Below are 17,413 nucleotides of genomic sequence, written 5' to 3'. Positions count from 1 at the left end.
TCTATATCCCCTCCCCATTTCAACATGTTATGGTCCAAAAACCAGGTAACTGACCCAACATTTCTCTTAGCCCATGTCAAAATAGCTGCAATGGAAATTCTAAAATAAATATTTCTAAAACTCCTTAATATCAAATGGCACCATTTCAGTATGTGCTTTATATATAGACATGCAATGTTTGGCAAGGAAATATTCAACAGTATATTTGTTATACTCCATAGGTGAACCCTACCTATATTAAATCTTAAAGTATTAAATGGGTTTTGAGTTATGCTCTGGACTCTACCCTATAGAACCTAAGTCCAACTTGTTGCTATGGAAACGTGAAAAATAAAAATTATTAAAAATTCCTAAATAACAAAAGGCACCAGTTCAGTATGTGCCTGGTAGACATGCACAGTTTTGTAAGAAAGTATTTAACAGCTTTTGAGTTAAGCTCCAGAAATTAACACCACCCTTATAGAACTTAAGTCCAACTTGTTGCCATGGAAACATAAAAAAATTCTAAAATTCCTAAATAGCAAAAGGCACCAGTTCACTATGTGCCTGGTAGACATGCAAAGTTTTGTAGGGGAAGTATTTAACAGCTTTTGAGTTAAGCTCCGGAAATTAACACCACCCTTATAGAACCTAAGTCCAACTTGTTGCCATGGAAATGTAAAAAAGAAAAATTTCTAAAATTGCAAAATAGCAAAAGTCACAACTTCACCACTTGAGTGATATAGGCACCACTTCAGTATGTGCCTGATAGCTTTGCCAAGTTTCGATCAAATACACTGAATGGTTTTGGAATTCTGCCCCGGAAAAGGAAATGATTACGGACGGACAGACGGATGCACAGACAGACTGGCTGATCGCTATATCCCCCCCGCATGAAAAGGGACAAAACTGGCAAAACTCCGGTACCATGGTGGAACAGGGAAATAGCAAAAGCTAGGAGAGTGAGAAAGAAAGCCCTACATAGGTAAAAAAGGGATAAATCAGCCTTTGCCCAAGTCGGAGCAGCCAGGACAAAAGTAAGACAGCTCATAGACGATTCTAAAAATGAGTTATGGCAGACCTTCTGCAAATCTGTAAATGAAAAAAAAATATGCTATAACAGTCTGGAGCAAAACACCTGTAATCAGTGGTAAGAGTAAACCCTCAAAAATACCCAAGTTAGCAAACAGCCATACAGCCATACAGTACACTTCTCATCTGTCAGCAGCAACACAAATTACATCAAAGAATTAAAACAGCCGCAAAGCAAGCATCTGTATACAATATATCATTTACTGTGACAGAGCTTGAAACTACCTGGGACAGCTGGGCCCATATATTCACTGATGGATCCAAGAACAACAGTGCTGGTTACGTGATCCATATCCACAGCTCCAAACCCCAACTTCTGGAAGCAAAGGCAGTCGTCCTATCAGACTCGCTAAGTGCACTTCAAGACATCAGCGGCAGAAACTCCAGGCCAAACACAGTCAACAATATTCTATACGAATATACAAAACAATCAGACCAAGGGCAGCAGGTGGAGCCGTGTTCGATCCCCTCTCACATAGATGTTCATGGAAATGAAAAAGCAGACTAGCTCTAGACAAAGCGGAGATACAGCCTATTCCCTTTAGTAAACTAGAGATAAAAAGCAAAATCAAAGCCTCTGCAGCCCAAAGATGGCAAGCCCAGTGGGACCCAAGTAAGATCAGCAGATGGCTATACAAAATTCAACCCCAGATCCAACAAAAGCCAAACTCATACTCAAAGGAAAGGAAAGTTGAATAGCCATCTCACGCCTCAGACTCGGTCACAAAAAGCACTATGACAAGGTTTGTTCATCTAGCAATCAGGCTGAATCCATTGCTTACATGTTACTAGAATGTCAAGACCACGCCCCAGCATTAAAACAAGAATTGCAGTTAGATACACTCCTAAAGCCAAGAGATCCAATAGCGATGGCCAAACTAACTCTATTTAGAATAGAGAAATCATATCAATACAAAAACAGAAATTATGTGAATACCAAACTCACAATAGATATGTGTACAACACTTGAGTTCCAAAGAGGGACAGGTCAGCCGAAATTGCTAAGGCAGAAGGCAACCTCTTAAATACTTAATGCAACAACAACACTTGGATGCCGTTTGTTGGGTCTCTAACTTGTCTAGTACATATGGTTGCACATGTATAACCAGTAATGCAATTAGTGACAGCTGACCATGTGACTGGAGTTTACTGAACTGTTAGGTGAACAGTGTTATACTGATTGTTGATTTGAGATATACCCCTCGTCAAACATATCATAGTATCAATGCACTGTTCTGGAGATGGTCAGTCACAGCTCATGCTCGGTGGGGTCGGAGAGGATATGTGGCAACTACATGGTTATCAACATGCGGCACAACAAAGCCTTCAAATATGGTATCTTGGTACCTTTGACAATTTAATGTTCCATGACCTGTGAACAAATCAAGTTTACAATCAGACACGAGTCCTACCATCAGTGTGGTCCAATATTAAACAACTCTCGTCAGGCCAATGAATCCTCTCCCATGACCTTAAGTTCCAGTGTACCTACACCTAACACTAGGCTAAGCAGTCCCATATTTGTTGGTGTGAGAAGAGTATTGGTCTTCTGGCCCTTAATCCTGCTGCATTAATTCGATGCCTGATGGTGCTGAGGGACACTCTGTTGTGGATATGCCAGTAATGACGAAGAAGATCGAGTTCAAGTTGACGTTTGCAGACGTTTTGCTTGGAGTTCAAGGACCCTGTCCTTTCTGACACTGGTCTGCCATGGATGTGCTTATCCCGACAACTCCTCACATGTAAGTTTTCTAATGAGACTAATGTTCAACACGGTGGCAATAGCAGTTTGGTGCATGCGAATGATTTGCCATCGTTGATTTTCTGGGATGGTATGCTTAGGCATTTAAGTTACATTTGTTCCAAAGACATACTTTCAAATTGGTAGAACCTTCATTCAAAATTAATAGAAGTAAAGATGTATGAACTTTCTGTCATGAAACATGAATTTAGAGTTTTCTAAAGAGAGACCTTAGGTGTGCATATAACTAGCATAAACACACCCACAAGGTTGGGCAGTTAAGGTGGCTACCTTTCTACAGGCAGATGATGTGTCAACATACATTGTAGCATTTGAAAATCTCTACATTGAAAATTAATTTTCAATTACACTTCAAATTTGGTGGTGTGATACTTTTGATGAGGTGTATATATGCATCTTTAATCCATTATAATGAAGGCACAAGACAATGTTGAGTTTATTACATTATTTATGATCAAGATCAGACACCAAACTTTGAATTAAATAGAAATGTTTAATACTGTTTATTGTTTAATAATGTGTTATACTTCCTACTACCATCAAGTTGGGTGCTAAATGCCACTTTCAACTGTTTTACTGTAACGTCATGGGAGAAAAACCAACAATAATACAGGTCTTCAGACAGTGACCTCTTTTATAAAAACCAAGACCTTGGATATGATGCTGACAAACCAAGAAACACATATGATGACATTGTCACAAAATACATTGCTCTTCACAAATATCTGTATGAGCGTAGGGCTGAGATGGTGCCATTCATGATCACCAAATTCATCACCACCCACCCCTTTCTGTAACCGGCAAAAGACTCTTCCCCCTATTATGTGAGAAAACACAACATAATCAGAATGCATCTATCACTGATCCCTCTTTAATACATTTCTCTTGATATGTAAATATATATCAAAGAGACAGTCACAATTGTTTCATTGAATAAACAGTGGTTGTAAATGTCAACCATGCTATAGTTAGAAAATATCCATGTAAATTTGGAATATGTTTCAACTGCCCCCTTCTTCAGAAATGTTTTCGAAGTTTTTCAATAGTCTTTGGGAACTATTACATTTTGTCAAGTGACACCTGGGGCCATGCTTGCAAAGTTTCAACTTCATGATCCTTTTGGTGGATGCACAACCAGAAGACTGCAAATGTGACATGACATAAGCTCAATGACCTTCAGTCATGTGAGCTAAAATAGGAATAGAAAAGAATAACAAGTCCAACAGACTATTTTTTTTTAGCTAAACCTGAATTTCCAGTTTGACATCTTCTTCATAGAGTCATGGTGTATTTTGAATACCTATAATACAGTGAAATGCCTTTGACATGTAAAATGTTAACTTACCTAGAAGGATCTGGAGACTGCTGCATATTTTCAAGTGTAGTTCTGTCCTTAAAAAAACAAACAACACCATATGTATTTCAAGATACACACCTAAAACCACTATTAAAATGTACCTTATATTTGGAATTTTTTTAAAGAAATAATTTATTAAGTATAATTAATAAGTAAGCTACGTTACTGTACTAATCAACACTCATGAGTTCAATGCATGATATGGGATGCCCGATCAAGTATGTTGATATATAGAGGTTATCACGCGAGTGTGTTTGGGGATGGTAAATATCCTGCATTAGGAATAAACATTGTATTTAGCGAGCCTTGGCGAGCTAAATACATAGTGTTTATTCCTAATACAGGATATTTACCATCCTCAAACACACAAGCGTGATAACCTCTTTATCATATAATGTCATTCTTTAATTCTGTGCTTTAAAATCGCTTTCCCTCTCTCAAAAACATTACCGAAACACTGTGAGTTTTCCTGGAATGCGCGCATTAATATTTATTACGTCACAGGGTAAGTGATGTGTCAGTCGGACAGTGACAGTAACCAATATAGTTCCAACTGAAATCTGTTTCTTATACAGTGGTGAAGCAACATATACGAAAACAACAGTTGTTTTTAATTGCCTTTCGCGGCAATCCATGGGTCTGTCCGCTAGAGTAACTGCCCTTTGTCAAAGGGAAGCTACTCTAACCCTAGTCTATGAGACGTCACGGCCACGGTCAGACGTTGTTGACAGTCGGTCTGTCCTGTCATAACGTTAAGAAGTGTAGTCAGATGTACACACAGAGACAAAACGAAACAAGGTAACAATTCAAACATATTTTGGCAAAATCCAAGTATTTTAATTTGTGTAGATGGTTTCAAGCCGCAGAGGTCTACAAGCACAGATATGGCAACTGATCCTGCTTGGCTAGGCCTTGGGCCCTCGCAAAATTGTTTCGAAATTTATATCTCCAAAGTTGCCAAAACTTATAAAATGCCTCAGCTACGTCACAGTTAGACACTGATTTTCAGTATAATAGACTGTTCTTTTGATAATGATGGCAAATATCCCTGTAGTTTATCCAGATTCCCGATGGTTAATTCTGACTCGATCGCCGACTGACGAGGGCAACGCCATGTTTGTTTATAAAGCATCTCTATCCGCATATGACTCTATTCAACACTTTATTATAAAAACTGGCAGATTTTCAGACAAATGATTTTTTTAAATAAACTGCAAATAGATTTATTATATATACACATCTAGCTTGCCATGTACAATTTATTTGTTACATCTAACCTTCATTTATGTATTCATTGTAATATGTCCTATGTGTAATGGAGCGGTATTAACATAAGCGCTTTACTTGTTTACCAATCCATTTTCACACATTTTTGTGAAAATAAATTTGTTTAAACCATAATTACCATGTGAAAGTTGTTCAATGCAACAGTCAGCAATATTTAAAGGGGCATGCAAAAATGACACTGTTCTATTTTTTCAAAGTAAAGAATTATACATTTAAACATTATTAAGGAAATGTTATTTCTGAAATGGAAGATGTGGGGGTTGGGGCTTGGTGGGGACTGGGGAGTTATGAATATGATAAAATCCTATCACACCCACCACTATAACAAATGACCAGTACCAGTTGACATTAATTTCAATTCAGTATCATTCAGAGACAAGCAATAAGTCCAAAGCCATTTAAGTCATAAACATGTGACCAATGGATTAATTGATATTCTACCATGACATTGATGAATGCTTGATTCTGATTGGTTAAAAAGGGGTTTCCTTTCTGCTATGGAAACCCCTTTCGATATATACTCTTCAAAAAAAAGAAACTTGACATAGATGTAAAACTACTTTTTGCCAAATATCTAAAATAATTACATTAAATGAGAACCAAATAAGTCAAACAGAAAGATGATGTGTCTATAATTCGCGGAAAGACATGCAAAGCACATAAACGTAGCGTTTGGGGATCAATTTTACAGCTTCATCCAAACGCAACCGCCTGTAAAAAAAACGTGTAGCACAGGATCCTGCATTTAGGCATGCAGCCCCCCATGCTGAATGGGTATAAAAATCCACATCAACGGCTGTTCATACAGTCCTTATAACGGCAGTAGAGGCATTGACAGAATGCCAAGACTGCATGCAGCTCAACTGAACAACGCCATTGGGAGATTACAAGCTGGAGAAACTCAGCAAGAAGTGGCCAGGCACTTTGGCGTATCCAGACAGACAATCTCTGCACTGTGGACCCAATACAACAACACCAACAGAGTTGACGACAGACCAGGGTCAGGAAGACCAAGGGTGACAACCCAAGCACAAGATCGATACATCCGGCTGCGACACCTCCCAGACCGCACTACCACAGCCACGTCTACAACCACACAGATCCCTGGGGTACGCAGAATATCAGATCAAATGGTACGCAACAGACTGAGAGAGGCTGGACTTTTTGCACGAAGACCTGTTCGACGTCATGTATTGACCCCAAGTCATCTGGCGGACCGTCTGCTTTGGTGCCAACAGAGGGTTAGATGGGCACGTGCAATGTGGAGAAATGTACTGTGTACTGACGAGTCCCGTTTTCTACTCACACGTGCTGATGGGCGCGCACGTGTTTACAGACGTCAGGGTGAATGTTACGCCCCCAACTGTGTGCAGCAGGTTGTCCCATTTGGCGGCGGGAGTGTCATGGTATGGGCTGGAATTCTGAGGTGGTAGGACACCTCTCGTGCATATGGCAGGTGCATTGACAGGTGTGCGTTACAGAGACTTGATCCTACAGCCTTACGTTCTTCCTCACGTCAACGTTCATGGTGGACAGTTCCAGCAGGACAATGCTCGACCGCATATTGCACGTGTTTGTCAGGACTTCTTACAGCAGAACAACATCCAGACATTACCTCGGCCAGCCTGGTCACCAAATTTGTCCCTGATTGAGCATCTGTGGGACGAGTTGGATCGACGCGTTCGCAGAAGGAATCCACCGCCCCAAACACTTCCTGCGCTTCTTGATGCATTTCAGCATGAATGGCAGCACATCCAACAGCGTGATATTGACAACTTGATTGCATCTATGGGTCGTCGGTGTCAAGCGGTGATTAATGCACGTTAATGCATTATGGTTTTTGGTTGCTATTTTGAAACAATTGCATTATATTATATTTTGAAAGTCAGTGTCAAGTTTCTTTTTTTTGAAGAGTATATATAGCCTTTTCACAAAAAACGTGCGTATGAATACATAGATAGCCTACATATCGATTCATAGAAAATGGCTGCTGATCGATCACCCCCATATGAACTGTAAAACATATCTATATTTCTTTTAATACATGCTGGGTCTCTAATACCAGCCAGGTCTCTAACACACGCCGAGTCAAGGGCTCTCGCGAAATTAATAGACGGCGTAGTGTCAAATAGAGGAAAAACGGTAGTTTGATATCGGATGTTTGGGGCGTTCTAGGCTGCAGCCCTGACTGCTTCAATGATGACATTAAAAGATTTAATGAAGGCATATCTTTATGTTTATGAAACTGTTAGAGAAATGTTCTATTTTGACCAGAATCGGAACAATTTAAGCTATTTTCTCATTGAAACAACCAACAATGAAAGTAAGATCTAACATGATAAAAATTGTTTGAAAAAACTTTATTCATGACAACATGTTGTTTACAAAGTCCACATCATAGATTGGGGTTGTCATCTTGCTTCTTTGTATAACTCGTTACAGAGTATGTAAACACTGGTTGTCAGCCATTGAGTGAGTGAGTGAGTTTGGTTTTACGCCGCTTTTAGCAATATTCCAGCAATATCATGGCGGGGGACACCAGAAATGGGCTTCACACATTGTACCCATGAGTAGTATAGGTAATAGGGGTTCTGGACCACTTCCACTGGAGCTGGATTTATATACCTATACCACCACTACAGGGGGAATTTTTTATGCCAAAATGATTATGTGATTTAACGATAGTCATGAGATTAAGTTAAATTGACTCTAGCTCACCACCACCTGGAGTCTATGATATAAATTTTTATAGGTAATGATGGTTCTGGAGCCGGATTCATATACCTATACTGCTACTACAGATGGCATTTTTTATGCGAAAATGATTAAGCGATTTAACGATAGTCATGAGTTGTATTAAACGAAATATCAATATTAATTAATAATGAATAAAATTTACTATAGCCCACGAGGATATTGGAAAGGTGTAGGAGCAATAAAAAAATTAGCCACCGCGGCTAAGGTATCTAAAGATGTGGCCAAGGATTGGTTAAAGAAACAAGCGATGTGGCAAATATACTTACCTGCACCGCGTTATATACCGAGGAAGAAGTTTGATATTTTTACAACGAATGAAGTTCATCAGGCTGACCTCTTGTTTCTTCCCCACGATAAGGTAAAACGCAAAACGTATAAATATGCTTTAACCGTAGTGGATGTGGCTAGTCGATACAAAGAGGCTGAGCCATTAACATCGAAAGATTCAACAGAAGTAGCTAATGCACTGAGTCGCATATATAAACGCGGACCACTAAAATGGCCTAAGCTATTTCAAGTAGATCCCGGTCACGAGTTTATGGGATCGGTAACTAAACTGTTAACAAAGAACGATGTCGAAATCAGGCGTGGTGAAAGAGAGGCCAACCGCAGTCAAGCTATCGTTGAAAGATTTAACTGGACATTAGCGGAACGTTTGTTTGGCTATCAGTATGGGATCGAAATGAAATCCGAGCGATTGAGATCAACCGAATGGGTGACACGATTATCAGCCGTTGTATCAGCGCTGAATAATGAAGTAACGAGATTAATAGGGAAGAAACCATCCGATGCTATTAAAATGAAATCCGTGACTTCCGAATCTTCAGCACCGAGGAGAGGCAAAGAACGAAAACTTCCGGATAGAGTAAGCGTAAGATATTTATACCAGCCCGGTGAACTCGAAGGAGGCCTACGTCGCGCAACCGATCCCATATGGTCCCTTAAGACTTATAACATTAGTCGATTGGTTACGAAAGAAGGAGAGCCTATTCTTTATTATCTTCAAGATGGACGGGGTAGGGCATTTGTACGAGAAGAGTTGTTCATAGTTCCCGACGGTACGGTATTACCACCATAACCATAAGCATAGGTAGTTACACCATCATTATCAATCCATCTCTTTGTATCTAAGGGGGATAATGATGTCTTGTTCATTCTTAATCCATATATCCTATGATCGTAACTTCTTAAAGAGTTCATCTCGTGTTTGAACGTTCTACCGTTGAATAATGATTCTTTATACTGTTCGTGTTTGATATGCTTTTTTACAACATACTTCTTAACGCCCTTGGCTTTTCTTATCTCTCCATTATCGGACTTCTTTATAGAGTACATCTTAGGTCTTAATCCTACATACTCCGCTATAGGGGTCCCAGCACATTCATCCTTCATCTTACCTAACACCTTTTTATTTACAACGCTGTGCAGTGGATTATCTTTTGGGTAATTGCTCGTGTCGTACATATCTATTTTTTCTGCCATATCTTTATACACATCCTCGGTTTGTATTTCCATCAACAAAGAATCTGTGTCAGTATATAACACCTCGCATCTATCGCCGTATTGCTTCTTAAGTTCGTTGTAATAAAAGTCATACATTAAGTGTTTTGACAAGTCGAGAATACTCATACCGACGTACACTGGTCTGTTGAATTTTATATTACTCTTCTGCATATGCAACGCGGCTAAGTCGTTATCGAATATCTTGCTTCTGTTAAAAGCTGGACTGGCTATAAGTTTCCTGAGTCTTTCTTCCTCATTAGATCTGACTAATTTAACATCAACACGCTTCCTTAGATTCTCCATAGTTTTACCAAATACTGAGTTATTCATGAGCTTATATAGATTCTTTTCGAAATCGCTGGTAGCTATCTTTCTTAAATCTGTGTTCAACCTTATATAGGGCTCCATCCAAGGGCTTTGATCAAACTTTAGAACTCTGTGTATTTTCTTAAGTTTCATACCTAACGATAGATACAACTGGAGATTTCTGTAGTGAACTATATATTTTGTTTTATCCATCAAATTTGGTACGAGTTTTTCTACGTTAGCTAACCTACTATTACCCATCAAGGAGCGTTGATATTCCGACATCCAATCTTTATTAACCATTAATCTTTCGGGAGCTAGCGGATAACTGTTATGATCTTTATGTAACGAACTTGGATATTCCAAGTCAACTTCTAGTATGTACCCTTTATTCGTATCATTATTATGGATATTATCGATATCATTGACCCATTCAAAACCACCCGTGGGTAAAGGTTGACTCATAGCCCATCCGTACAAATTGTTAGCGTCGAGATATAATATGTGCGTGTCTGGTTTACTGGGATCGTATCCTTCCACTAATTTATTATTAGCCTTAGAATACCTTTTAGCTGCCATCGATATACCACCTCTCAATCCTTTCTCAATAAACAAGTATTTGTCACAGAGTGACGAAATATCCCCCGCCTGTACACCATAGTACCAAATATGAAGACAATCCAGCGATTAGTTCTTGAGATATTGTGGCAACACCGTTTTCCAACTCCAAAAACAGATTTGCCTGCTGTGACCTTGAAAATGGGGTTAAGGTCACCAAATCTGACAGGTGTATGTGGTGTCTGTATATACACTATAGTTCCAAATATGAAGACAATCCAGCGATTAGTTCTTGAGATATCGCGGCAACAACGTTTTCTAACTCCAAAAGCAGATTTGCCTGCTGTGACCTTGACAATGGGGTCAAGGTCACCAAAACCGACTGGTGTCTGCGGTGTCTGTATATACACCATAGTTCCAAATATGAAGACAATCCAGTGTTTAGTTCTTGAGATATCGCGGCAACAACGTTTTCCAACTCCAAAAGCAGATTTGCCTGCTGTGACCTTTAAAATGGGATCAAGGTCACCAGAACCGACAGGTGTCTGCGGAGTCTGTATATACACCATAGTTCCAAATATGAAGACAATCCAGTGTTTAGTTCTTGAGATATCGCGGCAACACCGTTTTCCAACTCTAAAAGCAGATTTGTCTGCTGTAACCTTGAAAATGGGATCAAGGTCACCAAAACCGACTGGTGTCTGCGGAGTCTGTATATACACCATAGTTCCAAATATGAAGACAATCCAGTGTTTAGTTCTTGAGATATCGCGGCAACACCGTTTTCCAACTCTAAAAGCAGATTTGTCTGCTGTGACCTTGAAAATGGGATCAAGGTCACCAAAACCGACTGGTGTCTGCGGAGTCTGTATATACACCATAGTTCCAAATATGAAGACAATCCAGTGTTAAGTTCTTGAGATATCGCGGCAACAAACAGGTGGGACGTACGGATGGACGTACGGACGTACGTACGGACGGTCGTGAATACTATATCCCCCGCTTCGCGCTTTCGCGCGGCGGGGGATAACAAGTGCATATCGTAATCTGTGAGTAGTTTTAGTTCTACGCCGGTCTTCTTCAACAATGCATCCCACGATAATCCGGGACTGGAATAGTACCATGCCGGGTCCAAGCCGTATTGTTTTAAACATGTCTTTCTAAATATCTCGAATATATCGGCCAGTAACAGTACATCGGTTTTTAAGTACAGATCGTGATAATCGCCTAAATTCTTACAACCTAATATATCCCAGACCGTCAAAGCGTGTTCATAATCGGCATCTGTTATTCTAGATTCTGTTAAGTTACTATAGAATGATTCGAGGGGTGGTAATTCAGTTTCTTCGAATCTAGACCAATCATCCATATATTCGTAAGGATATACACCTTTTCTCAGCAACAAATGACGAGTTATCTTATCGGTATATTGATTTGTTATCGCAAAGTCATCGGGATTGTTCGCATTAGCTAAATTGTCCAGGGAAGATAACAGAAACTGTACGGAGTCTATGAATCTAAGCCCATTACTTTGCTTTATTCTAGATTTCCCATCCTTGTCCCTATAATGTATAGGTTTAGTCAACGAGAACGATATGTATTTTTCCATATTGTTAGGAATGCACGTTAAACCGCTGTCGGTCTTCGAGATAGCTTGCATAATGAGATGTGAATCGTATCCCCTAAGGTTATGAAACACAACGGGGATGGGTATTGTTTGAGAATTCATTTTTAGTTTCAAGTTACACTCGTTATGAGCGGCTCCCCGATAATTACCCGTGACGTGACAATGATCTCTTACGGAATCCCCATCCAGGGGTTTGTTACAAACGTGACAAATCGTTGACTTCTTATGGGCCCTCCAATCATCCCTCGTCATACACATGGGTTTCTTACACGATAATTTTTCCCTGATTATTCTCTCTTCATTTTGTAGATATTCTAGGAACTTTCCCGCTGCATCGGGACCTCTGTAAATCACGGGAGTGTTTGTTTTCCCATCATACCTTACAACGATATATCCAAACCCACAAGGAATATGTTCTTGAGTTTTGTACATAAAACTACTATCAGTATTGCTATGGTTGGTATTTTCTATGGGTTTGATAAGCGCTTCGAAGTCGGCGTAAATTACGTACGGTACTGGCATTTGATTACAATAATGTTCAAATTTTAATATATTTTTTCCCTCTTTAGGCATATCGATCCTGATAGCATTCTGTCCAACACCTCTACAGTCTTCTTTATGCGCTTCTAATAGATCTTGCCTGCTGTACCCATGTAGGCATCTTTCACAGAAATATTTCTTTCCCTTATATTTAGTTTGATCGTATAATAGCCTGTTTAAACTCTTTATCCACGTATAATGATATTTACCATCTTTTTCGATCAGAAATGAATTGATTCTGGGGATATTTTCCGGAGCGGAGCTTATCCTGTGTACAACAATTCCTTTAGAATGTCCGAAATCATTTATAGCTAAATTATTTTGTTTTTCTACCTTATCAATTTGTGATATTGGTGTAGGTTCGTCTATACCATCGAAGTTGAGTCCATCGTTTTGGGGATAGCTAGAAGGTCTATCCGGATGCTTGTCTACGGGGAACAATGCAGATCTTATCATCATTCTTAAACAGTCATCGCATTTATTTTTTACGTTAATTATGGCTTTTTTCTTCTTATAATACGGGGGTAAATCTATATAAGATCCACCTATGAAGGGCATATAATTTGCTATATCTAAATATAAACTATCGATTTTATCCACACCCCAACCCGAACCTCTATTAGTCCAGCGTTCTAAAGTTTCCTGTATCCTCTGAATTGATGTATCTAATGATGCGTTTATAGTATCGGATTCGGTTATAACTTCTTGATTGCTACGGAAATATGGTTCGGTATATTCGGTGCTATCGTCTGTGTTACTTTTACTCAATGTCATTTTAATCGTCAGCTGGTATTTTATACTATGTAAATCATCTAATTCCTCGTTAATTTTACTCGATATGATGGGCTTAATATCGTTAACATCCATGTTGGAATTAATATCCATCTTCCAACCTCTTAGATATTTACCAACGCCGGCGGATGTGGGTACAAATATTAATTCTTGTTGTTTATTCTCAACATCATTATCAATATCAACATTATTAGGTTGAATATCATCATTATCATTAGGTTGATTATTATCTAGTAAAGCGATCAATTCAGCTCTTCTCATTCGAGAATAACCTCTCAGCCCACTGTTTCTCGCTCGAGCTTTGAGTTCTCTAACAGTCTGGGGTTTGTTGTATTCCAAACCGAGTAAATCAATCAATTCAGCTTTTCTCATACGAGAATATCCACGCAGTCCACTTTGCTTTGCCATAGCTTTTAATTCTCTGACAAAAACCATTGTGGTTGAATGGTATATGCAAAATGAGACAAATGTCTAATTGGTTGTTTTCATATATCTAAATATGTATTCTCCCCAACCTATTCCTCTCATTGATGTAAACTCTCTTCCTAGCATAAATAATCTGGTTCCTGACCCTATCAGCACCGTGTTTCTTGCATAAACAATAACGACCTTTGACCCCTATCAGAACACTTATAGTTTATGTGTCCGCGCCTGATGTAATAATTGTGTATACCGCAGTAAATTTCAACACAGCGTCTATTACATAGAGTAGTCTTACCCATGAGTGTAAACTTGCAGTTATTCATGGTATACACATCTATCATATCATTTGTCTAAATGCAAATCACATCTACACTAGGCGAGATATTGATTAGGCTATTTATAGATCATGGTTTATGCATAGCCACAGCTGTCACTGCGTATTCATGGTATAGCTGAAAATCAATAGAGAAGTCAATCCAATAATAATAAATGTGACCTCTCGGTCTTTCTGAGCCTCAGACGGTGTATAAAACTGACTCATTGTTGGTCTCGGTATTGTGGTCTAGTTTTTTCCCAAAAACGAGGAAGTATTCGTGCATGGCATATTCGACATCCTTAAACGTTTGAATTGAATGTCCTTCCTTAATCAGTTGTTCATGAATAAAGTCTAATCTCTTCATTCTCTGCTGTGTATATTGTAACTGGGCTGCTTGGTATTGTTCTAAAGCTTCGTTATGTCGTTTACGCTCCTCTTCAACTTCTTTAGCGTTTGATTCCCTCATACTGGAAAATAAATAATTACTCCCCGAAAAAGCTAGAGCATTAACAACAGCTCCACCGACCATCATCGCAATTGTTGCCATGTTTAATAATATAAAATATTCAAATGTTTAATAATATAAAATATTCAAATGTTTAATTACTTCATTATGTCTTCCGGGATAAGTCCCTGTTTGATGAGCATATCCTTCGTTGCCATTGCTAATCCAATATCAAGAACCATCATTCCGATGTCAAATCCATTAAAATCTAGCTTGGGAGGTGTGGCTTTAGTAATCATTTTAGCCATTCGGGCATAGCCAATGGCCAAGCCGGTGACCACCGCTGAATGATACGTCGCGTTTACCAACATTTTACCGTCTGTAACTGGAGTAGTCATGCTTCTTATAGCATTATATGCGGGCTAACCTCTAATTGAACTTGTTGTTGCAATTGGGGTGACGTTTTCTCTTCTCCGGTCTTATAAAAGAACCATACAGCCGCTATACCAACAACTCCTACTAGTGCCCATGTTTTAATCGGATTAATATTTGAATTATTTATTAATTTCGCTTTGCGCGCCAGTCCTCCCTTTCTTCCTGCAACTATTTTTTGGTGGGTTCTTAGTAACTCTGGGTTTTAGTATTTTCTCATTCACATGTGGTGGTTCCTCATTCACTCGTTGTTGTTGTTCCTTGTTCACTTGTTGTTGTGTGTTCACAATCTGTTGTGGTGTCACCTGTTGTGATTGTGTTTCCGCAATCTGTTGAGTCTCCATTATTATTAAGTGGGCATGTATGTTTAAATTGACAATACCTAGCCATTATTAAAGCTGTGGTGAACGGAGCTAAGAACATTCCGAATCTATGATAAAACTCACAGCTCACTGAGCTTATAGCGTGTTCGATGAATGGGTCTTTCTCTAGAGATTCGCATAAATACATGCGATGTTCTGCCGGGAAGGGGAGAAACGTACTAGCTACGACTGTGTATAGTTGTAATATAGAAGACCCTATCGTTTTAGTCATGGTAGCTCCCAGTCTAGACTCGTAACGCGAGTACATTTTTTTAATTTCTTCGTCGGTCATGTTATCAATTTTTTCGATGGTATAATTTTCTCCCAAACATTGTGAACATTTTCCACCGGCTACCAAAGCGGCGAGTCTTTCTCTATGTTTATTTGTAACTACTTCAGCATGTTGATGTGTTTTTTGATCTGCATCAGATTCTTTGAGCATTTGTTCGATGAGTTAGTCGCATTCCATAATGTAATACCTAAGGAGATATTTAGTAAAAATGAACTGTTGCGAAAGAATGAGGATTTCTAACCACATTTTATGTCATATTAACCGCTGATGTTCAATTTATCATATTTTTTGCTATATTTGCTACATTTTGCTATAATTTTGCTATATTTGCTACATTTCGCTATAATTTTGCCACATTTTTCTACAATTTGCTACATTTTGCTAAGCAATTGCATAAGCAGCTGGTTGATCGGTTTTTAATACGAGTTTACAGTGCTTCGTTGCCGCTAGCTGTTTTCTGACTTTATCTCGTTCGATCTTGGTATAAATGACATCATTTTCGCGTAAACATTCCTCGAATGAATCTCGGTCTTTGCAATGAAACAGGGCTACCCATTTGGTCTGCTCTCTGAGATCTTTCAGGACAGAGTTGTATTTTTGAGTAAGTACCCAAACGCTATGTTGAGTATGCCGACCGGAGAATGCTAAATACGAAAGCATACCTTATTTTTTGTGAGTTCTTTACTCGCGCTGCAGTCGTCTATTACGAAAAGGGTTGATTCTCCTTTGTATTTTTCGTGACATACTCGGAGGCAGTCTTGTAAACGATCGCCCGGATCAACTCTGTGTACCCCGGGATCATTCATTACCCAATCTCTCGATAGGTATGTTTTATTTACGCTTATAGTCGGGCACAGAATAATAATATGATCGAAAACGTCCCGATAATGACTTTCTAAAATATCTAGAATAAAAACTGTTTTTCGGCAGCCCGTTTGCCCGCAGATGATAGCGCAGTGCGGATCTTTAGGTAAAAGATTATCAATAGATTGCTTGCACGAATCTCCCATTCTGTATATTAAGTTGCGCATCCATAATCACGTACAAATATATGTTTAATTTACCAGCCGCTTCCTGGAGCTTCGTTATCTGTATGGTGGCACCCTCGCTAGCATTTTCTATTCTCCTCCCACTACCGTGTAGTTGGTCATCGTCCGTTGTTCGCATGTCGAGCCATAGCGCGTACTTCGTGGTGAGGTATTCACCCATCGATACACTCCCGAGAGACAGATCTTTCACGACCGCGTTAACTTCCGGAGAACGTTTTATAGAAAGTTTTTTAATCTCATCCCACTGGTGATACGCTAGCATTCCTTGGCTATATAGTTGATTAGGAACGCCTTCGATAGTCAATTCTACTTTTGTAATCTTGGGATTGTAGAACTTCTCGGTATTTCTTTTAAACGCATCGGAGGGGTCCTCGAACAACATTAAAATACCCTTCAGCGACCTCGTGGGAACGTTTAGATTGATATTCCACATCGTATCTTTTTTGTCCCTCGTGATCTTTCGATGTCGCAGCACGCGATCGTACAAAATGGCTAAACTTCCCGAATAATGGTTACGAATTTGTCTGGCTAATT

At 39.2% G+C, this 17,413-nt stretch overlaps 1 protein-coding gene across 5 annotated transcripts in view; it reads right to left on the bottom strand.

Moving 5' to 3' along the window:
• LOC124110922 (palmitoyltransferase ZDHHC21-like) overlaps positions 1–17,413 on the bottom strand; it is a 308,157-nt gene that overhangs the window by 66,121 nt on the left and 224,623 nt on the right. For all 5 annotated transcript variants that reach the window (XM_046470402.1, XM_048399806.1, XM_046470404.1 and 2 more), the window contains one exon: positions 4,179–4,225. In XM_046470402.1, coding sequence (XP_046326358.1) covers positions 4,179–4,225 — 47 coding nt within the window. The remainder of the gene's footprint in view (positions 1–4,178; positions 4,226–17,413) is intronic.

The sequence above is a fragment of the Haliotis rufescens genome, unplaced genomic scaffold, assembly GCF_023055435.1.
Source record: "Haliotis rufescens isolate VD_foot unplaced genomic scaffold, xgHalRufe1.0.p SCAF_2, whole genome shotgun sequence".
Classification (NCBI taxonomy): domain Eukaryota; kingdom Metazoa; phylum Mollusca; class Gastropoda; order Lepetellida; family Haliotidae; genus Haliotis; species Haliotis rufescens.
Note: the sequence above shows the minus strand (reverse complement) of the source record. Positions and strands in the feature narration are given on the sequence as shown.